Source organism: Struthio camelus, chromosome 2 (genome assembly GCF_040807025.1).
Source record: "Struthio camelus isolate bStrCam1 chromosome 2, bStrCam1.hap1, whole genome shotgun sequence".
In the NCBI taxonomy this organism is placed as follows: domain Eukaryota; kingdom Metazoa; phylum Chordata; class Aves; order Struthioniformes; family Struthionidae; genus Struthio; species Struthio camelus.
The window spans coordinates 16,889,281-16,914,085 of NC_090943.1; the positions used below are offsets into that span (position 1 = coordinate 16,889,281).

General features: G+C 35.5%; 1 protein-coding gene across 1 annotated transcript in view; it reads right to left on the minus strand.

Annotated features, from left to right (window-relative positions):
* Window positions 1-623: 623 nt before the first annotated feature.
* LOC138066366 (myosin-11-like) overlaps window positions 624-24,805 on the minus strand; it is a 37,925-nt gene continuing 13,743 nt past the window's right edge. The window contains exons 9-21 of the mRNA XM_068935985.1: window positions 23,812-23,922; window positions 22,494-22,601; window positions 21,594-21,710; window positions 19,442-19,528; window positions 18,494-18,550; window positions 16,520-16,645; window positions 13,289-13,408; window positions 10,499-10,627; window positions 7,981-8,091; window positions 4,957-5,073; window positions 4,367-4,453; window positions 2,707-2,744; window positions 624-695 (exon numbers count right to left, since the gene is read on the minus strand). Coding sequence (XP_068792086.1) covers window positions 624-695; window positions 2,707-2,744; window positions 4,367-4,453; window positions 4,957-5,073; window positions 7,981-8,091; window positions 10,499-10,627; window positions 13,289-13,408; window positions 16,520-16,645; window positions 18,494-18,550; window positions 19,442-19,528; window positions 21,594-21,710; window positions 22,494-22,601; window positions 23,812-23,922 — 1,280 coding nt within the window. The remainder of the gene's footprint in view (window positions 696-2,706; window positions 2,745-4,366; window positions 4,454-4,956; window positions 5,074-7,980; window positions 8,092-10,498; window positions 10,628-13,288; window positions 13,409-16,519; window positions 16,646-18,493; window positions 18,551-19,441; window positions 19,529-21,593; window positions 21,711-22,493; window positions 22,602-23,811; window positions 23,923-24,805) is intronic.

Below are 24,805 nucleotides of genomic sequence, written 5' to 3' on the forward strand. Positions count from 1 at the left end.
AGATCTTTCTCCAAATAAAAGAAATCCATTCTGTGAAGTCAGCGCCCCTCAGTCTCCTGCCCACACTTTCTTTAATGAAGTATCCTTTCATATTTTTCGCATAAACCTGCCTCCCTTACATGATGCACAGAGATCTACTGCCTGTTACACTGGGAACAATCAGTTTGTTTGATTTGGCTGCAACCTGCAGTCTACGTTGTAATGCCTATGTTGCCTTTTCAGAGATCGACAATTTGTGATAGTCCATTCAACGCAAACACAGCTCCATAAGACATACTAGCAGATCCCATAATCCTGTGGAGGAGGGAGGAAGGGAGGAGTAGAGGCATCTGTCAGAAGTTACTGCTCTGAGATCCGATAAAAGGTATAAAGCTAAGCAGATAATTATTCATAAAAGGACTGACTTCCAGAGCTTTCGCAGTACAGCAGGAATTAGCAGTACAGTCTGAGTGGTTCAACCGTAATTGTCATACACCACTTATATACCCAAATATAAATACTGGATATAAATTATGAAGTGTCTAGACTATAGGAGAGTGACAGAGTGGTATTTTTATTAATGCTGTAAGTTTATCACAGCTATTCTAATAAGAGGACTGTGAGAGAATCTTATCAGAGATGTTTCACCTCTTTTTTGCTTCTTGATTCTTTGTGCTCAGCAAAGGGTAACTCTTCCCAGAAATAAACAGTGATCCCTGGAAATAAAAAATATGTACATATACATACGCACACATATATACATTTCCTGTGCATTACAGGACTGGATACTGTATAAAATATCCGATTATACCTCTTAAATTCCATTGTTTGGTTACTCACAGAAAAAATCTTAACAGCAAAAGTTTTTGTAGCAAATAATGATACAATGATACAAGACAGACACTTGTAATGCAAGGAATTATTAGCAGTAATAGCAGTGGAAATGAACTTTGTACATACCAAAAAGAACATATATGTGCAACCTTTGTCTTCAGAGTCTAGGCACTACTTAGATAAACAGCTGGGTACATGGGTGCAAGGCAAGTAATACGGACTAAGATTAATCTGGTCTATTCTAAGACATTTCCAAGTGAAATATCTAAGCGAGTCGGTCAATCTTTGTCCTTTTCAGGGGGAAGGGGAAAGGGAGGGGGAAGGGGGGGGGGGGGAAAGGAGGGAAAGGGAACCCGATGAGATAAAACACATTTTGGAGGTAACAGTTTTAGGATGAATTATAACCTATGGCACCTACTTCTTTCAACTAACAGTACAAGCACATAAGACAACAAGCACAATTTGAGGCATCTAAAGGTTAGATACCTAAAGTTAGTGCAAATGAATCCCATGGCAGGAATTCCATTTAAACAGAGCAGTCCTATCAAGCAAAATCTGGAAGTTCAGCCTAACAAAACAGTCTTGTAAATGAGGGTACATATCTACTCAGCTTCCCTAGAAGTTAAAGAGACAGGACGATTTTTCCCCATTGGCAACAAAAAGCGCTCAAGTTAAGCGGTACGATGGGTCTGTAAAATACCTTTCTGAAATACTGTCACTATAGAGTGAGAAAATAACTACTTGTTTGCAAATCTTACTGCTTCATGGGCCCTTGTGGAACTAAATGAAAAAAATATACATTATTGCAAGGTCAATATGAGGTCCTATCCAACCTGAAAAATTCTCTGATTATTTAAATGACTGATGCTAAAGTACTGAAATACAGAACCCAGTTAGTTTTCTAAACTGAAAAGCAGCTGAGTTTAAGAGAATTCTCAAACTTAAACACCATTACAGCTTGTGTCATGCCAGTAATGATAATCTGTTCAACCTTAGCTTTTCTAGAATCATGGTAAGGAGAGAAGCTGCCAGCTACTACATGGAATTACGTCTCACTGCCAGTAGTACCTACAATGAATTGGGAATTCTGGGCTCACCATGCCATAGGTAGAGAACAGAATACCATCCAGGGAAAAGTCATGATGTCCATAAAATAGCACTAGCAAAGAATCTTGCTTTGCCCAAGAGGGGCACATGAACATCAAGTTACCACAGGGATATCACTCAAACTTGCAACAAATTTAACTTTGATCTTGAAATAACTTTCTGCAAACAAAAGTGGGCATATTGCTGTTAACATGGAAAAAATGTTTAAACTTTCATTTCCATATTCTGACAAAAAGGGAGAACAAGTCTTTCCCATCACTTGCTAATACTAGAACTACAACAGAGTTAACAGTCAAAGAGAAACAATGTTTACATGTACTCCTGGTTATGAGGAAGTATTTTGCTCAAGTTCAAAGATACTAAGAAAGGAAACATTTTAACACTTAAGTCTTTTTTTTAATGCCATTTCAATTTCTCCACAGAGACTCTTGATGCACTCCTTTGTTTATGCGACTAGTTCACAACTCCTCCACCAAGGCCATGTTTCCTAGTAGGTAGTGAGCTCCCTATTATCAATTGTGTGTGTATGTGTGTGTGTGTATATATATATATATATTTAAAGCACACAACCTGGACATTATTTCTAGCGCCACAGAAGCTGTCACAAAGGAAGCACTGTGATTCTATACAGCTCATAGTTAAGGCTAGTTTCACAAAGAACCTACCTGAGTGACTGAGTCTGTTCTTCAAGAATTTCATTTCAACTTAGTTAATTTGTTTGAGAGCACTACTGGAAATAGTTTAAGTGAATCATGATATGTTTTCAAAAAGGTTACATTTACCTACCCATTCACACCGGTAAGGCATTGAGGCACCAAAGTCTCCTAAAAACAAAACCAACACTTCCATCAGATCCAGCATTCAAGCTTATTTAGACTTCTTGATATTCAACGTTATAAAGGTAACATGGTAAAATATATAGTAGTTTTGTTTAATATAAATTTTAAGATACTCTAATACACTCAAGTGCATTTACATTAGTTACATAAACTGCTACATATCCTGATTTACAGTATTTTAATTTTGTGGAATGAAAACTGTACAATATACCCAACTACAGAGGTCCTATCCTATCCTGTTACCCAGAGTGCAGTGCACACTACTTGACAAGAATAAATTAACCTCTATGTTTATTGAGCAGCAGTTTCAAAAAGCATTTATTATTCTAAGTTCTGTTGCTAAATAGCACCTCAGTAGAAGCTAGAGTAGTTGAACAGTGAGTGTACATTTCAGAAATAGGAAAAGATTTGTACTTCTGATCATGATGCCATCTCTCTTTGCAACTGAACAGTTCCACAGAAAGCATGACAGACCTAATTTTATCTTGTTCCCTCTGTTTTACAAATGGATTAAGGATATTCCTCGTTTCTCCTACCCACTCCTCTTTCTCTTTTGGCCACGTAGAAAAGGCGGCATTTCATTTATTTTTTCTCCCTGTTGACCCCTGAAGGCCCTTGCTGCTGTGCTCCCTTCTCTCTGGTCACTATACCTCCCCACGGAGAAGGAAGCATATTTATGTTTTCTGAACCCACTTCTTTTCTCACGCTTGCCATGGGTCTTTCCCTCATTGTCTTCATTCATTCCAGATGCTCCTTTCACTTCTTTTAGAGACTTACTGCCATAGATCAGTGGGCCATGGAAGAAGACACAGCCAGCCATGCTCACAGCAGAACAATTAGACCCCCTCTTCCCCCCAAAAAGCCCTGACAAACAAGAATCTTGTCAGTTCATCAAATAGCTATTTCCCAAAATATTTTGATTTTGACAAATTAGCATTTCTGACCAATTTTCCTGGAAAATCCCTGCCTCAACCTAGGAATAGCCCTTTAGGCAGCAGATGAAACCAATGGCCATTAGGAACTTAAACTCTCTATGACCTATCATCCAATGCATAACTGATTGAGAACAACAGTCACTGATGTTAGTAATTTAGCATACAGTAGTATTACAATAAGTGCGCTCTGACACACAATCGAACAGGCTTAGCAGCCACAGTTTAAGACTCTGTTGATCCAGCTTCCCTCATTCCCCTACCACAAGTTAAAACTTCCACAGACAAGACATCAGAAATAACCTCTTACCTAGCTCCTCAGCCACAATTCACAAACTCCTGTGTATTAAACCATTGTCAATAATTTAGGTAATAAACTAGGTTTTGCACTGCAGTTGAGGAGCTGACCTGTGCTGACTTGTGCTACCCTTGTCCTCGAGGAACATAGAACAAGGAACAAATCTACAGCTGGGAACAATTAACTTCTTAAACCTCTATAGCAAAGTCAGTGGTACAGTATCATGGTGGTATAAGAAAAGGAAGTACAATATTTTCAGAGAAGTACAAATGCTGCATTTTTACTGACTAGAACACTGGGTATACTTAGATTTTTTGCAAATATATTAGAATGTATACATATCTGTAATATTTTGTAAATATAAACAAACACGTTACTTTTACTCTCAGAAGTGTCTGAAGCTTTTTTCATCAGCTTTCTCTTCTGAGGAAGTTCAATTTCTGGTGCCTTCTGAACTCTCCCTTCTGTACACAGTACGTAAAAATAGATAATCAGAATATAGTATATGGCATGTCATTTAAAAATGCTATTTAAAAAAACAAGTAAATTCTCAACTCTTTAGGATTAAGTTTAGTTTTAATAGTCATACAATTCAGTTTAAGAATAGAAAAGTGCCTTAAGAACATGTGGACTCCCATTGTTAAAAATATATATGAAATTTAAAAAAAAAATCACAAAAATATAAAATCTGCCTGAAACTAATCTTATTTCATATTGGTGGATCCAGTTTGCCCAGGACAGGATCTGAAATAGCATCAACCCTACATCAAGCCACATGGTATTCACAAGAAACCTATCCTATTTAGTCTAGAGGCCCACCTTCCTCTGCAGACTGCAAGGGTACAGTACCACTGCAGCCTTTTGAACCAAAGAATCGATCTTGACAACCATTGTTTTCAGTAGACAAACACTGAATTACTTTCTGTTTTACAAGTCTTTTGCAGAAAGCATTGGCTTTCTGAGTTACCTGGTACTAAGGCTGGAAGCGTAGAAAAGTCAAAACATATACTCGATGCAACTTTTCTCGGCATCATTTGATTAACATATGATGTGGTGTCTCTGTCATAAGTTGACTGCGCAGGTGCTTCCAAAATAAAAAATAATATACAAGATTTTTTTTTTTTTAAAAGACTTTTCAGAGGCAAAAAATTGGTCATTCAAAATTGCACAATTTCTACTAAGAAAAAACAATTAAGAAGACAGCATCTCCATGTAAAAAAGACAATGAACAGAAACAGTGGTAACTAGTAATAACATTAATAAGCACAAGGATTGTAAACAATTACAAATCAACTCTGCTGGTTAATTGCAAACAACTTGTGTGTGTCATAATGTTCAGAGTACATGTAACTTAAATATTATAATAATTCCAAAATCCTTAATGCTCAATGTTTATTTTGCTCAGTTTCAATAACATTAAGAAATGTGTTAAGCAAGTAAAATAATCTTTTGGAGCTGAACTATGAGCAAAACATCTAAAGTAGGTGATTCTGTGATGGGACAATCTCTAGCAGTATCTGCATTAGCTACCAAATGTATTTTCAGAAAAACAGTCTTGACACGAAATTGTTTTATTTAATCAGAAAACCTATCCATGAATATATGTATTTGAATTCTGGTACATTCTTCTTTACAAACTGAGTACTGCCCATTACTAAGATTCTGTAATGCTAACTATCAGCTTTTACGAGTGGATAAATGGATAAATGCAAAAACAAAAGCATACCACTGTCTGACTGAAATCTTGAATGCATCAGCTGTTTTAAAAACTAAAAATACCAATCAAATATGCCTACCGTTTTTTATTTTCCTATACATACACATGTATGAGTGTCTGAAAGGGATATAAAATATAGAAAGATAAGATCTTATATTTGTGTAAGGGATGAAATTGCATTTCTTCCTTTCAGGAATCATATTTAACTCTATATTCTGTACAAGACAGAGTACTGAGTTAGCTTTTAAATAAATCCCTAAAGCTGTAAAACTATTTATTTAATAAGATATAATGGAAACAATTATTTCAATATTTGGCTTTTTAAGGATAATATTACACATGTATAACCAAGAACAATACAGTTTAAAAAGTGGAATGATGAGGGGAGGGAGTTACAATTTTACCTCATACATGCATTTGTTAGTGTCGATATAAATAGTTAAGAATAATTTAAAAGAATATAAACATGAAATAGCACTATGTGGTTAAGTGGTGACACAAATGATTTTACTGAATTCCCTGTTTGTAGAAAACGTATAGAAAGATGCAGTTCTTTGTGCCAATTCTCTATTGCCAATTGCTCAACTGTCCCCTGCTGAGATGGTTTCCTAAACTGTTCTAATGTTCAAGATGCACAGTAACAGGAATAATTTAAGACTGGATACTCCTATAGCTGTATTTCAAAATACCAAAACTTGTCGCAGATAAGGCAACAAAGACTGCAAGGCTATGACGGAGCAGGGATGCTTTGGTCCGAGCATAAGTGAGTAATGGAACAGGAATAGTGAACAGCAAAACTCACTAGAAATGATTTGGCACCTTTTTGTGTGACAGTAGAGAATTACAACTTGCAGTAGAAAAAATGGTCAGAAGTTCATAGAACATAATAATTCGTAGTTATGTCTACCTCCTGGTCTGTTAAGATTTTAACAAGTGCTGCAATGCTGGCTGACTTCAGAATCAATCTGGAGAATGACATCTTCTGAGTGGGAAGAAAGGTTCAATCTCCAGTTAGCATGACTCTGAGATTGTGAACTGGAAGTTGAAAATCATTCTTTTAAAGATAGTCATTTGCTAATGAGACTTGTATTGGATTAGCTGACTGCTGAAACACTGGAGGATGGGAAGATATCCTTCCTTTACATGACAGGACCTCAGCATACATTCACAACACCCTGAAACGTCCAAAGAATTTCTGCATTTCTTGCCATAGAGTAACACGAATCTTGAAAGTCAAAAGGCATAAACCAACCTTGGGAATAATGGAATCTAGGGTGACCACACTGAACTTAAAATTTCCATATATCATACCTAAGGAAAATTGCTTACCTTTACCATGGGTTAAACATGGATACACTGTCATTCCCTAAAGCTTGATTGTTATGAAGTTACTCATTAAGCTTCAATAATTTAATCATGTGTCTAAGTTCTTAACCATCAACTAGTCTTGTGAGAGAACAGTCCCAAATTCATCTTGCAAACCCTGCGGTAGTTCATCCATCACTTGGACGCTTTGCACAGAATTGTGTTTTGCACAGAATTGTACTTGGCTAGCAATGCTCGCTCATTTACTATGCAGTCCTGGAGGCTGCAGTGGAAAAGAATCTTTCTCTGCAGAATTTCATATTTTAAATCTTTTTTTCCCCCCCAATTACTGACATCTTAGGAATTTCCTGCTTTGAATTATCATGCTAATACAATTAGCAGTTAATCAAAATTTCAATTAAAACTGTTTAGGACTGCAGTTGTGATCTAGCTGCAGTAGCTGGCTTGTTTAGCTATAGAAGGAATAAAGGCTTGTATCAGCCAGTTCAAGGTTCAAGGATTGCCAGTGGGACTGGTGTTACTGCTACAAAATATTAACCACCATATGTAATTTATTTTGAACTATGTCTTAAAGGAGGTCTAATACATCTGCCAAGATGTTTCGCCAAGTGCCTTTCCTTTCCTCCTGTACAGTCCAATGCATTCTGTGCAAGTCTTGTTCAAATACTCTGTACTGCCTTACAAACCCCTGTTGTAGTACATGGACCTCACAAATTCACAAGATATTGCATTAGGGCCCCTTTCTCTGCACCAGACCAGCTGTGTTAGCTGTAGAGGACCTGAATACAGGGAAATGGCTGCAACATGCCACAGTATGTAGGGAACATGTGACTAAACAGAGCTACAGAAGTTATTTGTAAGGTTTAAAAGGTGACTTAATGTTCAAAAACATATATAAACATATCCCCCCCCCAAACAAAGAATGTAGAAACCTACACCACTTGTTACCTGGAACTGTCCCTTTCCTACCAACGGATTTGTCTGCACTTTGAACAGATGACAGAGCCAATGGAAGATTTGGAAGAAGGATTCTTTTTTTCCCTGCTAACGATTCACTTTCTGCAAAATCAGGTTATATAACACACAACTAATGGAGTGAGTAACAATTAAATAGTATCTCAGCAAATGACAGATTAAAATAAATGAACAGTATTCCAATTTAGTTACTTTGCATATTTACACACATTATCACAGGTCATCATCTAAATGATAAACATTCTTCGAGATCCCACTCTTTTTTTGTGCAACTGCAGTATTATACAATCTAACAATTTTTTCTTTGCCATCACAAATAAAAATTCATTATCATAGAATCACAGAGTAGTTGAGGCTGGAAGAGACCTCTGGAGAATGTCTAATCAACCTCTTCCTCAAAGCAGTATCAACTAGAGCAGGTAGCCTGGGGCCACATCCAGCTAGGATATGAAAATCTCCAATATAGACTCCACAGCCTCTCTGGCAACTGTTCCAGTGTTTTACTACCCTTACAGTAAAAAATAACTCTTATGTTTAAATTGAATTTCCCATATTTCCATTTGTGACCATTGCCTCTCATCCTTTCACTGGATACAACACCCTCCCATCAGGTATTTTTACACACTCCTAAGAGTGCATAAATGCCCTGAGCTTTCTCTTCTCAAGGCTAAGCCCCAGTTCTCTGGGATTAGTAAAAAATATTAAAAACAGTAAAATTTATATTACTGTTACTATTTCTAGATTTACCAATATGAAGGAGAGACTAAAGAAATAGATATATAAAAAGCAGACAGAGTGGGGCAAAGGAGAGCATTTGAAAAATGCTATTAATCAGATTGATTTTGCAAAAAGCTGTCATCTACAGTCAAAATGTTGGTATTTCTCCATTTTTACCCATTTCCCCTAAACTGAAGATGCCAATGTGTGACAGTTGAACTTAATTATCAGTTAGTGCTTTCATATTCTTAGTAAAGTCACACATTTTTCTAACAAATCCTGCTTAAAACACATCATTGTCTTAGTTTTCTATAATGCGAATAGAAAAGTAAAAATGCATAATTATCTATTTGTTAGGTAAAACTAAAAAACTAAAAAAAAAAAAACCCTAAAAAAACTTAAAAAAAAATTTATCAAAGCTTCTGTCCTGATCAAGTAGAAGTACTGAAAGAGTATATGTCCTAGCTGCAAAGTTCTACTATTTAGAGGCTGTTTTCCAGGCACTTCTGATTTGCTTTCTAAAAAATCAGAATTGCTGCCAAAGTAATTATCTAGCAGAAAGAAAATATTTATAAGCAACTGTGAATACAAGCACCAGAACACTGAGTACTGGAAAGGAACTCAAGTGAATGCTTATTGATGATAATAAATAGCACCATAAGATCATTTCATTAGAATGGATAAATTATAACTAGAAAAAACATGTAGGGCAGAATTTTACATAATTTAAGAATGTCTGGGTTAAATATTAATTTTAAACATAAATTTTAAAGGCAAATTTTTTTTAAAAAACAGATTAACAATAAACAAAAGTTTGATAAAGAGCTATGTAAGAAATAAAATACTGAGAACTCAAAAAAATAAGTCTCAAATATTCTGTCAGCGGAAAAGGATCAAATATATTGTTTATTTGTTGATTCTTCATAGGAAGGTTATACAGTCTGTCACATCTTGCTTTAACACTGCATTACACAAAACATATATCAGGTTAATTATTTCGATGCACAACAGAAATTTGAAGATTCTCTGCTATGTTAAATTCTCAAATACACTCCAAGAGATACTCTTTCAGACTCTTGCTTCTATGACTAATTTTATGTACGTGATTAGGATTGCCAAAGCAGACAGTCATATATGCCTAAAATTTAATCTCATTCTTATGTGATTTAAAGAGCAAGACCTCTATTATCAATGTCTTGCACTGCAAACTCTTGAACTTTCTTTTATATAGTAGAGATTTTTGCTTGCTATTTGAAAGTTTCAAGATATATCTTCTCATCAGAATATTCATTATCAGCTAAAGATATCTTACCGTGAAGAATGAGCTAACATTGCAGATGAAGGTGTAGATTGTTGTGGATTATGTATACTAGAGCTTGTGATCAGCCTCTATCCATTTCTATACACCAACTAGTACTACTAATCACAGCCCACGTTTTAGCTTTGCTCTGTGCTTAGTGAGGACATGAAGTACCAAGGGGAAGAACAGAGCTAGCAGAGAGCATTTCTGCAGCAAGGTATGTTGGCTAGTGGTTGTAAAGAGATTAGTGTTGAAAGAGTGAGAGTTTCAGAGTCAAGGATGAATGTGAGTAATCACAAGAATGTGTGAGCTATGGAAGCAGTGCACAGAATGGAAGGGTATAATACGGGGAGAAAGAGTTGGAGCAACTGCAAAAGTAAGGGAAATCCAGCTGTTTCCAGTAAGCTACCACATTCATCTATCTACATGTTTGCTTTCATACTACTTTTACCAACTTATTTACTTTGCACTTACCAATGAATCTGTCTGTGACTAAATGGCTTGTTACCACATTCTCAACTTCTTGAAGGCTCTTTAGATTTTCTTCTATTTCAGCAACCAAAGACTCTCTTTCCTTGATGAGTTCATTTACTTTGTTTCCTACTGAAAGGGGATGATTTTGGTGCATTTATCTGAGAAAAAATTTACAGAATATCTCTACAGAATGAAAATCAAGATACAGAACATGGGAATGGAATGCCTGCATTTCTCCTAAAACACTACTATGGCTATACAAGAATATCTATACGGTTTAATAAAACAATTACATTTCATCAGATAAAGTAATTATTTATGTGTTGTAAAAGAAACACTGAAAGTGTGTGAACTATTTCTTTAATGTTATCTGTTATCCAACTTACCTGTTATATTAGCACAGTGCAAAGACAGGTAAACAAAGGAAATAAAAACTATGACACTTCAGATACACGTTTATCTCAGAAATATTTCCTAACCAAAGCACACCCTAAGAATAATTAGTCACACAATCATACCTTTTCTTCCTGAATAAGGAGTACAGAATTAGGATCAAGGCTTACTTCAGAGTCCCATTTAAAAGTAACATAAAAACAGTAAGACAGATCAAACTTATTCATGCTGCTACTCAAGTGCTAGCAGCCTAAGAAGATGATGGGAGGAAGGGTATAATGCCTTTCTTTTTTAATGAGGATACTGAAATAATATAATAGCCATATTAGAAACTCTGTGGATGGGTAATAACTGACAGGGCATTATAACTGCAGGACTGAAAAAAAAAAATAAAAAAAATCTACTACTGTAATGTTTAATTTCAAGAAAGTAAATGGTAAAAAATGAAAAAAATTCAAAAGGCTAAAAAGGTAACAGCAGCTAAAAGGATAACGTGCTTGGAAGGGGCACCAAAATATTCTTGAGCACCACATAACCTGCTTAAAGAAAGACTATAGAAAGATGACCAAAAAAAACTGATGATGAAAAAGCACTGCTTAAACAGGCAGTGAAAGAAGCTAACCAAAATAAGAGGATATCTTTGAAAAAGCTGAAGTCAAATTTAAATCAAGAAAACAGAAACAAACAGAAAGTTAAGCACTATTATGCCAAAAAAGGATTTGTTGAGTAACTTACAGAAGGGATAAACATAATAAATAAACTGGAACAGATATAAGAAGAATAATTAAAGGTAAAGAAATAGGAGAACATGTAAATTCATTCCTTGCCTCTATATTCACTATGGAGAACTTTCAGGAGGCTGCCAACTTAAAATCCACCACCATGGGGAATATAACAGAGAAAATATTCAAAATAAAGCATCAACAGAAAATACTTTAGCGATAATCAACAAAAGGAATAGCAACGAACTGCCATAAGCCAGTGATGATCATCTGAGAAGGCTACAGAAACTCAGAGATGAACACCAGATCTCTGTAGCAAGAGAACCGAACAGGGCTAACATAGTCTCAATTTTGTAAAAAGGGTTTTCTGGGAAGTTTAAAAAAAAATTACAGAAGAGTTAGCCAAACGTTTGTGCTGCTAACTGGTAGAAATGGTAAGATCTAGTGGATACATGGATAAGTATAACGTATGGGGGAAGAGTCAACACGGGCAAAGGGAAGTCATACCTCACAAACCTACTGGATTTCTTTAAGGGAGACAGTAAATGTGGCATACACAAAAAGAGATCATTTCATACAGACGGATTTCCAAAGGCTTTCAATAATGCCTTTCATCAAAGACCTAGGAAAGTCTTCAAATGAACAAATAACTGCTTCAAGATGGAGGACAGCAAACAAAGCATAAGAATTAATTATCAGTTTTCTAGTTTGACAGAGGTCATGGATAGTCCTAGAGTGACCTACGGGAGGGCCTGCAGAGCTCACCATACCTATAAGCATTCTGGAAAAGGGGTGAATAATGGGGTGACAATAATGTTGATAATAAATCTATTCAGGTAAACGTTCAGGGCCTACATGAGAAGGAACGTTAAATTTAATATTCATAAATGAAAACTGAGTGAAATGTAAAAAATTAGTCACCGTTGTATTTAGTCAGTGCTGATCTCTGAATTACCTGTGGCCTACTCAGGAAGGAAAGCTTAAATGCTCAGCATCAGTCAATAAAACATATAGAATATTAGAAATAACTGGAAAGACAATAGAAAACAAAATCAAAAACACTGTCATATATACACAAAAGAAGAACTGGTATGCCCAAATTTTTAATATCACTTTGGTCCCAGCCATCTCAGAATAGATACAATGAAACCAGAAAAGATACTGAGAAGGAGGGCACAAATAATCAAAGTTGCGTATCAGCTTCTATACAAGGAATGATTAAATACAAAGGGATCTTCAGCCTGAAAAAGGCCTCTCAATGGGAATAAATGGTGACCTATCATAACAAACAATGGAAAAGGTACATAGGGGAAGAACTAGGAACTATCAGACAAAAATCGTGCCAGGGTCAAAACAAACAAAAAATACTTCTTCCCCAAATAGACAGTTAGATGGAAAAGACTTTGACATACTATGGATTTAAACTTGTTTAATGTATGGCTAAAAAAAAAAAAAAAATCTATAGATAAATTCATGGAAGAAGAATAAATCACAGGATATTAACTACAGAACGTACCAACTATTACTCAGATAGAAACTGGACAATATTCTGGGAAGAATCATATACTGTTCCCTACGCTTCTGCTTTTGAACACAGCTGGAGACAGGATGCTGGGCTATAAGGATCTTTAATCTGACTCAGGGTGGCTAGAAGATGATGTTCTTTAAGACTTACCATTCATGCCATGAAGTTGGCTAGCTGCCAGAGCCTGAGTCTGTTGCAGATCTTTCCAATTCGATTCCAGGCTGGTAAGCAAAAGCCTTCTTTTTTCTGCTAGGTCCTGCATTTTTTTCTCTGCCACAAGAGAAATACTTAGTAGAAATAATTAGAAGTAAATTTTATTTACTATTTTAAAATATGATTTAAGAGAGATAATAGACTTATTTCAGTTAGGTTGTCTGGCCTACTACTTTGTGTCACATTAATGGGCCCATTAAAACCTCATATTGCCTGGAGCAGAAGCAACAAATTCTATTTCAAGGTCTCCACTGATATAAAACTAGGACATTTTTCCACAAATCTCTCAAAAACCAATAGGAAAAGAGTGTACAACGAGAATTCTGGGAGCTACTGCAAGAGGAGAGAGGCCTGGCAGAAAAAGCTAGAGACTGTAGTCTAACACATTAGAAAAAATACGCTTGCACTTAGCAGTACATAGAGATACCACAAGTCACTTCCTTCACATTCTCTTCTTTTACTTGGTGCATGAGCTCTTGTTACCAGTACAGAAAATCTAGCTCGTTTGGATATGATATACAGAGCCTGGGATTTTCAAAAATCACCTAAAACTATGAAGTACTCATTTACATTTCTGTAATAATCGGTGTTTTGTAGTGAAATGAACCAAGTGCCAAGTCATTTAATCCACAAACTAAAATGTGATGATTTAGTGCTCCTGTGTGAAGCATAATCTACAGCCAGCAAATAAGAAACATTAAAAATAAAATTGTGTGTCAATTATTGCCTTTCACTGGCACATAGGTATCCTCTGCCATTCAGGAGCCACAGCACTGAGTCCTCCCCTGGGTATCAATAAATGTAATACCCAGTGGTTGGAGTAAACAATCCAGTAACAGAGTTTTACTGGACTCCATTCCTTGTTGAAACAGGCTGTATAGTCACTAACTTGAAAATCCTAGCACAGCTCAAAAGCAAAGAATGCATGATACTCTATAATAAGGTAGTTTAATGCATTCAGCTTCTGCTGAACTGCTCTTTAACGTGGGCACTTCAGTTCTTTTATGAATGTCCTAATTTAAGTGCTAAAGTAGACAGAGTCTGACTTTTACAATGAATTCCATCTCCTGTACAATGCTGGTCATCAGTTTTTCCTCAAATAATTTCTTATTTGACCTATAAAATTAAAATAATCCATTTTCATTTTGTACTGGTCAGAAATGGATCATAAATCTTGTAAAACTGGCCCAACCTTCATTTCTCATTCCTTCTCAGAATTGTTATGGTTTTGACTTTACCGCCATCAAGGCCTTTCCTTCCCTCAAGATTTCCCCTCCGTGCTTGTTCTTCAGGGTATGACTTTATATTTGACTGTACAAAAGAGCAAAGCTGTTTGCTCTCACTCAGTTTTCTAAAAACTGAAGGCTGTTCTGCTTAAATAGTTTATTCTCCTTATTACTTACTATTTACTCTATTTTATCTGGTGAATCTGCAAATGGTCAACTATCATTTTGTGGCTTTTCCCAAGTCACCGTGGAAAACATTAATCAGCCAAAACTCAAATATCAATCTCTGTGGGAAATGACTTGATGACGTTCCCCATTTACATCAGCATTTTGAAAGCTACCAGATATTCAGCTGTAATCTATCTGACAGAACAGATAATTTCACATTTATCTAATTTCTTAATAAAAAATAGCTTTCTGTAGAACTCTAGACTAAACTTAGCAATTTTTAGAAGTCTGTAATGCCAACATTATAATTGCTACTAATCAACAGGGTAATTTTAACACCTCTCAAAAAAAAAAAAAAAAAAAAGGTTGGTTTGCATGGATCTTCCATAAAACAATATTTCACTGACATCAGTTGCATTTCTTTCACTTAGTTTTCTATTAATATATTCCTGTTAAATTATTCTACCCAAGATCAGTCAAACTGATGTTGCCCCATACAACCTTTGAAGATGTCAGCACATCATTTGCCTCATTACAGCTTCCTGAAAAATTAGCCAGTTTTTCAAGAATGACTATCAATTAACATTAACCATCCAAACAACTCCTTAATTATCTCTTTTAATGAATATCTTTATTAGACAGTTTTCAGCTCACAAATACGTAATCAGCTAATGCACAGGCAGATCAGAACACTGCCTATGCCCCTACAGTGTGAAATTCTAATAAAAAGTTTACTATTTCTCTCCATTAAGCAATGCATTTTCTGAAATACCACATCGGTTGCATTACAGTTTAATAAAATCCGAAATTCTGACACAAATTTGTACAGATGTCTTTCCGAACAAAGTTCAGAAAGTTTCTGTTCTCAGAAAAGCTTTTAAAACTTAAAAAAACTTCCAATGATATTCTGAATTTAAAGTCTATCAACATTTTTCTACCAAAATAGTTTCTTATAATTACAGTACTATAACATTAAATATATTGTTAAATTTAGAAAAATTCCACTAGCCACATAAGAATGGTGTTAAGTAGGTATTAAATTAAGATTTGTGAATAGAATCAAACATATTCAAGCTAACACCTCACACCATAATACTGTTCTTCAGATTCTTGTATAAACAAGATAGAATCCCATTGGGCAGCTGAGCAGAAAAGAGAACTAAAACCTATAAGAAGTACTTCAAAATTTATTGAGAACTTTAAAGATAAATTTGCTTACTGTTAGTATTATTCAAATACATATTTGGACCCTTAACTCTATTTTTCAGTTCTATTAAGCACTGAACTGAGAAAAAAAATTAGAATCTTGCAAAAATATTTTATGCATGACCTTTCCGTTAATTTCAGATGAAAGTCTTCTGAGTGATTAAAACATGCTTAACCACAAAGTTTCAGCTTTCCATACAGAGATTAATTTTTCCGATGAAGTACAGACTCAAAAACTTGTAACATTATAGTACTTCTAGCTTTTTGAACTTTGGCCATATATTTGTCGTTTGCACAGTTATCCTTCTTCTCTGACACCTCTGAAGTATTCTATATTGTAAGTGTATCTGTACTCTGCTTCATATTCATAGCAAATGGTAGATTTTACCAGTTCATATAATAAGTCTTAATTCAGAATTACAAGAAGAGTAAACAAGAAAGAGATAGAGACGGACGAGGAGAATGACCACAGTCAGAGACAAATCTTCTATCTATAGAAACCTACTGAATAGCCAATAGGGAGTAAGCAAAACTCTCTGTATACACATGATGTTAAATCTGCACTCACCATAATATCTGCATTTGTCTTCTTGGTCTAGCACAAGAGTCTGTGCTTGTTGAAAATCTTGTGAATTTTCTTCCAGACTTGGCAGCAAAATATTTTTTTGATTGATTAATTCATTCAGTCTGTCCTCTACAGAGAGATATTTCAGTAAAGAAAAGGTATTTATATTTTGCTAGACTTTTAGCATGAAATAGAGAAGATATTTAACAAGGAAAGTGGCTTTAACATAACTTCATTAACAACTTTAAATACATTTGTTCAACATCTTCAGTAGATGATTGAAAAGAACATTCAGCTTACAAACTGATACTACTTCAGAAAAACTGCTGTGTTCTACCACGCTTACAATATTATATTTAAAGAATTTCTCCAATATAACTACAAATTTAAAAATATATTCTCTCTCTCTCTTTCTCTATGTGTGTGCGCACGTGTGTATGTGCACGTGCACATATGTGCGTGATTGTTTCATCGCTGTGTGAAAGAGGCAGTAAATGCTTCGAAGCATATTAGTTATCTAGCTAGCTACTACTTCTTGTCATCACAGAACATCTTATTTTCACAGGCATTTGCAGAAACATGTAACTGGAAAACTAAAAAAAAAATCTAACTGCTGTCAATCTGCTTTTTCAAAAAGATCGAGCTGTCTTCCAATCAGCAGTACATTCTCTTAGAGTCCGATATATTGTCTATATTTCAGATTATCCTATTTCCTTTCACAGTTACTGCCATTACAATCCTCATCATCTAGGCTCATAAACAACAACTGCAGCCTATTTACACAATGACAACTTGTTTATATTAGCTAGAAACAATATCTTACAGTATGGAATTTTATGTAGCTAGGGAGAACATTTGCTTGAATTTAACTCGCTTAGAACTCACTTGGAACCTCAAAAATACAACAGTAAGATCATCCAGGAGAGAAATTGCCATTCTCATTCACATCACAGCTTAGGAAACTAAAAATAAAACCGAAGTTTTGTTTTCTACTGCAATGTACATATCAGCCTAAATATCTTCATTTATACTAGACAAGTGACTAAAATCATGCAAGTTAGTAACATCCAACTTTTCAGATGAGCCTAGGATTATCTTCTAGTAAGTAAATAATTTCTGGTTTTGAAACATCTCACAAAAGACATTTTTCTTCTGCAAGTTCTTCTCTGCAAACAAAATGGATGGTAGTGGTCATAAAACTGTCATGGCACAAAGATATCAAAGATCAGATCCAAATGAACGATTTGCTGACAATTGACCAAGTTACGTCACAGATTGCATCTGTATTGGCAAGAAACGCAGCATAATAGAAGCAGCAATGTAAGACCTAAATGGTGGTAATGACCAGACTTCCACATTACATGTATTTCAATGGATTTAACTCAGACGAGCTCAAGTCTGATCCCACGGTTTAAAAGTCTATTAGCAGTTGCAGTACATTAGGTGCACTCCTGCAGCACATCTTTTAGCTTAGTTTCTTCTGGAAAGAATCAAGTTTACACTCTGAGATCATTCAGTGGTGTGAACTAAAGCACAGTACACTGGGGATGACTGGAAGATTCACTGTAACAGCATACTCCTGATCTGAACTTAAATGCAAATGCAGGTATGACCATTATTAGCAACAGGGACCTGATTAGGCCAAGCCAAGCCATGTATCATCAGATCCCGAACTACAGCAAGAGAAAAATGAAGTACGTAATCCTTCTAATTCTACAGTTATAAGGAAACATTACTGAACCTGTAATTCTATCACTGTATTTCTTCACATAAACTCAGATAACCCTTCAAATTTGTATATTCCAGGCAGGTAAAATGAGACAGAATAGCAGGCCGTTGTTCATAGCTTCTGAGAAAGCCAGCATTACTGATTAAGAGAGTTAACTGTAGAGTTAGCCCATTTGAGTTTTCTCCTGTAAGAAATTATACAAGTCTTAGAGATACCTCTAAATTAAAAATCTCAGCTCAGTAAATTACCTCGCATGTGGAAAGTTTCAGCTGTACTGCCAGCATCAAAACCCAAACTGGAAAGGTCTATGATTTTAAGAGAAAGTTAATTTAGATTTTCAGTTTGAAAATTAAATCAATCAAATTTATGACTAAATTATTAACATTGCACTTCCTAGAAAATTTGACTTTTTCTATTTGGCTTGCTGCAAGACTGATTGCTGCAAGATTCGTAGACTTGGCTTCAGATTCACTGCCAAGTTCCTTCTTATCTCATTTAGTGTATAAAGTTTATTTTCTTCAGAAAGAAAAAAAGTAACAAGACAGATTTTGCTTATATATTACTTACCCTACATACACTTTTACAAAAAACGTCTGAAAGACCAGTTGGCTATGGAATTAAGTAACTTCCCAGAAGTTCCTGTGGTCTGTCAGGTGAAAACACCACATATAGGGTACCAACGATTTAGAAATTTAAAAATAAATCCCATTCTTATTTTGCTTTTGTGTTTTAATGATACGACGGAAAGGCAAAAAATTAACAAAGCAATACAACGAATTGTGACTAAATAATCCTGATCCTGGAAAAGCTTATTAATTAGGGATTCCCTGCATTTAAAATAAATCCTTTCATTTTATTTTCAAGTGTATGTAGTCACAATCAATTATAATGAGGAAAGTCTGTTACCAGTATCATTTGTAACTTCATACCCAAATGAGAAGAGAGAGATATTGTTTTCATATAACTTATTATAGAGGACATTTAAAGAAAGAATTCCAGAAATTATTTTGGATCAGTTGATCTTCACATTACAGAAGGCCAATTCCCTCATTCCGTTACTAAACTCCTTAGTAGAAAGAACAATATCTAACTAGCCAAACAAAAAGACCTCAGAAGTTTACCCAAATTACAAACGTAGGCTCCAGTTCTAACTCTGTCCTCACTATTTATGCTGTCTGGCAAGCTAATTATATTACCTTCTGCCATTTGCAGGCCTGTCAGAGTTGGTTCCAGACTTGACAGTAGAAGTCGTCTTGTTTGTGGGATGTCATATACTTGCTGTTCTATGTAAATGAAAGTATTTTAAAATCAACCACATACACAAATGTTCGTTCCAACTTTCAAAATATGTAAGATAGAACTTAAATTTAGAACACTAGTTATTTATGCTATTTTTGCAGTAAATAACTATTTATTTTACTATGTAGGACACCATTTTAATCTCTAGTGTAAGGAGAAGAGGAAACGACTGAAAGGTTTTTTTGTTGTTGTTGTCGTTTTTTAATTTTGCCTTGGTACTTGTACTGCAATATTTCCATAATCTCCATTTTCTTTCTATCTCTCCCTCCCATTATTTTCTACTCCATTTTCTAACACCTCCTGTTCCTCTTCTTTTTTTCCACATTCCACTGAGGTTCTTTTGTCTCATCTGTATTTTCTCTGTTCACCATGCTGTTCTACAGAAATTTCTTTGCCAACACAAACATCAAAACTTCTGGAAAATTTTCATCCTCTGAAAACTGCTATCTCATATCCTATTTTATTCATTTTCCTTTCATTCTTAGCGTATTGAACTTGGAATGATTTCTTATCTTTCCCTAGGCCTTCCCTTCTTTGTAACTCTTCTTCTGTGGCTACAGAATCCTTTCTTTTTCCACAATCTTCCAATTATTCCCTTTTAGCGCTCTGTCAATTTCTACCCCCTCTGCTTCTGAGGAGTCAAAGCAGCAGCCTTTCAAAAAGCAAGCCGGGAAACATCCCTCCTTGCTTAAGAGCAGCAGAAAGTCGGAAATAGAACTTCAGAGATGATTCTCCTTGGCTATTAGGAACAGGTTACAGGTACATCCAAGTGATAGCTCTTCAGGAATGAGTGGCTCAAAAAAGAGGTGGAATTATTTGCAGGGAATGTAGATGCTACCTTTTACAGCAAGCTGATCTGACAACTAAACCCTATCATCTGGCTAGATGGCCCTGTAGCAGTTCAGAGGGCTTTAGAAGCACAATATCAGCAGACGTAGGTGGTCCTGCTTAAGGCAGGACGTTCTGTTCTCTGAACTCCATTGACTATAGCTAAGGTATCTAGCGCAAATGAAGGCATCTACCTGCTATGGGCCCAAACAAGCCCATGGAGTATTCCAAAATGGACCAATGGTATGGCTGAATGTGGTTATTACAGTGTTATTAGCTATTAATAATTTTTCTTCTTGAGGTTATGTGAAAAGTGAAAGTCCTTAGCAAGCTATATGAAAGCATGCAAAAGTCAATTACAGCCAGTTACAGTCAGCATATTTATGCCTCTCTCGTAAATACTTGGGTTCCACTAACAAAAGGTCACATCAGCAGTGTATAGAAGTGATCCAGATAACCTCAAAGGTAAGACAGACAATGACACAATCAACAGATCAAGAAATCAACCCGTTCTGATGAGAACTTAGCATACTGCCATGACGTCTCACCCAAGGAAGTAAGTTCTCACCTTGAGAACCCACAAGTACTTGAAAATAGGTAGGGAGGTAGGAATAGCCTGTTCATTATTGCTTGTGAATTGCTGCGTGCTCAGTAAATTCTTGGATCCTCATAGCACATGAGTTCTTTTGGCCTTGGTGAGTACCCTGTTAGGTAACTTAATCTGCAGACAAATTCTTGCCCTCATCGACTTCCCTCATGCCATGTGAAAGAAAATAAGAGACATTTTACTTTCAGTTGCTAGACCAGATTGTCTGTTAAAGTTAAGATTTGCTCAGGAGTGAGGATGTGTGTTTGTATGTGTGGGAGACAGAAAGACATTGAGGGATTTATCAAGAAAAAAACTTTATAATTTTCTCTTTTTTTTTTTTTTTTTTTTTTTTTGCCTGTCTTCATATGCCTGGATAGAGCAGGAGACTCTGAAGGCTAACTCTCCTTTCTGGTGTATAGGTCAGTTCAGAATATTTTCTCAAGTGTCTCCTATGACTAGGAAATAGGATCATTTAATGTATTCCAAATCAGAGTATTCTTCTCCACTGATAGATGCAAATAATAATATATGTTTTCAGTAAATATTTAGTACAAATTTTCGGTACAAAATCCATAAAGATCCATGACTGTCTACCAAAGTCGTATCTACATATAGATAAAATTTCCTCTCACCATCAGACCCGCGTACGCCTAGTTGATCAGCTATGAAAGCCTCCACTTGCTGCAGATCTTTCAGCTTTGCTTCCAAACTTGCAGCTAACATTCTTTTTAGCTCATATCCACAGTTTTCTGTAGAAAAGGGATGATTTTAACCCACAAAATAGAGAAAAATATATTACATATTTTAAAGTTTTACAAGTTCTTCTAATAGAAAATGTTAAGCTATAGTATTTACTGCTGCAAAGTTGCCTTGGCTGTCTCATAGTAATTATAGTATACTAAATATCATACACAGCAACTACCCAAAATATTTTTAAAATGTTTTAAAAGTACTTAAATTGAAGAATTACTCCATTCTGCAAACTGTTATGAGTTATCACATACGAAATACTGCATGCATATTAAAACCTTGTACAGCTTAAGAAATAACACCACATAGTTTGTCTAATGAAATATTTACCTTATAGTACCTCTGATAACGTTTAACAATTATAGTGACAATCTACTACGGCAGACCTAGATTAGAAGAATATTTCTTATGTATATATTCCACTGTTGTGAGTTATCAATCACTTAAAATGCGCTTTCTTTAAGAGTACCAAAGTTGTGTTTAGTCAGCGTAAAACATCACACTCGAGTGTGGGACCAGCCCTTTCCCTTTGGTTGATGTTCTTTTTCACATATGCAAGAAGAAACATTGCTTTCAAATTCTTAACTTTTTTTACACAGGTCTCAAAAGAACTCCAAACAATAGAATTGGCTAAAATCATTTCCATGTTTATAAAAATCCAGTCTTGCATTGTTACTCCAGGAAGATTCCTAGCAGGATTGTTCCAATGATTCTACTATATGGGCACAAAAGAACTGTTACTGAATAAACATTCTGATATCGGACTTCAGCTCTCTACTTACCGCTTACATTGCTTGTTTGGCCACCTCCCAGAGCCAGTGCTTCTTGCAGATCTTTCAGGTTTGACTCTAAGCTTGCAAGAAGTTTTGGTAGCTTACTTAATCTACCCTCTGCAAAAAGCGCAAGATATCAATCCTCAGTTGGAAAATTACATTTATATATTTCTTTTAAAAACTGCATTCTATCAGCTGGATCTTGAACTTTAAAACTTTAGTATTAAAAATAACAGTGATGTAATAGATTATTAGCCCATATGTAAACAATGTTTAAAAGAAGTTTTCATTTCCATGTTGATGACTCACCATTGGCTCAGCACCATTAATTGCTCCTCTTGCAAAACTCTCCATCTGTCCTTCTCCCATTTCAAGGTTTTATTTGCTTGAAATAAACTTGTGAAAAAGAGCTAATACCTTTTTTTTCCCCAAAAAAACTCCCTGCATCTCTACTTTTCACTACTAGCTTTCCTGATACTCAGACCCATAATCTCAGGATAATTTTTAAGTTTTTCCCTTAAAGTGTTAAAACAAAACAAAAGAAAAAAAACCAAACTCCTGCTGTTTTCTTTTTCAACATTTTTCCATTTTATCTTTCCTTTCCAAAGCCTAACCTCTAGTCAGCCTCCTCCTTCCCTGTCTGTCCAAATGTAAAAGTTGCCTCCTTTCAGTCCTTATGCTTTGTTCATGTAACACCCTTGCCTCATCATTGTCCCATCTGAACTCTTCCACCAGCTCTCAGTTCTCTTTCACATCACATGTAACGTTTTCAGTATTGCTTTTGTCTATGTGATATATAAAAATCTACATCTTATTTTTAAAAAATAGTGTATTATGTAGAATGTCTACACCAGTTACCAAGTTGAAGAGGTACCTGAGCTAGTTTTAAACTAGCCAGGTATTGAAGAAGCCTAGCAACAGTGATACTGAGCTTCTTGGCAGGATATATTAGCCCATACTCAACTTTATGCAGTTGTAGATAGATATTCTTCCTATTCTTCTATATAGCTCTACAGTTCCCTACATATTTGCCTATTAAATTTTACGGCATGCTGTACACTCTGCCAGTATTCCATCTTGTTTAATTTGATAGTCTGTCATCTATATAGTAAATAATTTAAAACCTTTTAGCCTATTTAAGTTTCTCTTAAAATAATTCTGCTTTTCGTGATGTCTCCAGGAATTCTCACTAATCTGCTTTCTTGTCTTTAGACCAGGAGTTGCTAGAGTAGTAATACTTCTTGAACAAGTGCATATGAGTTGCTATAGTAAAACAAACAAGTACCTAAATAATAGAATACAGATCTGTTAATTATTCTGTATTTACCAGCACTGCTCTCTATTTCACTGTCTTCAAAAGCTTCCATGTCTTGCAGATCATCTATACCTGGTGACAGCTTAGCAAGCATACTGTGCAAAAGCTCGGCTGTTTTCTTCCCTAGACAAAGATAAAAGCTATTCAGAAAGACATTCAATAGACAAAACTTCTAGACAGTTTCTAACGGGTTTCCTCTGGAAACTGACATAGAGTACTGACTAAAGAGAACAATGTAAACTTTCTATAACTCTAAGAACTAGCTATTATTGCATTTCTTTCTGCAGGAATGTCCTGTGAGACCTCGGTGAAAAAAGAAAGAAGAAGAACAGACTGAAACACAGAATTTTTATTTACCAACACTCAGCATAAGTACAGTGGGATGACCATGTGCAGCTAATGCTGGGGTTCAAAAAATAATTATTTCCTATTTTACCCGTATCATGCCTTGAATAGTATGGTTGCAATTTCAGAGTTGCAGCTAAGGAAGAGTGAGGGTATTCACAGCTTCCCAGCACAAGCAATCATTACCTCATGCCCTCTCATCTCTGAAGGGAGGTCTCTGGGGTTCTCTTTTGTGTCGCTAATAATATTTGAAGTGACTTTCTGGACTCTACATCTCTGAATTGCTGTTGGGTAGGTAAACATTCCATACAGTTTCATTCAGCAATGAAGATGTTGTGTATACCAATCCAGATAGGACACTTTGGCCCATTTTGGAAAGCACATATGGCACAGATTGTGTTCAAGTAATTAGGTTGTTCTAACAACATCTGTAGTTTCTTCTGCATATGAAGATTTTAGATTTTGCTCTATCTCATCCTTTATTATATCATCCTCATTAGCCATTTTATACAGATAGATGAAGAAATAGCAAAAACTCAGTGGTCCCTGGGATTTTTTTGGCAGTTGGTCAAGCTTTACTAAAAGTTATTAAAAACAAACAAAACAAAACAAAAAACAGTTCACTGAGAGCAAACTGTCAACGTCATTAGGTAATTTATAA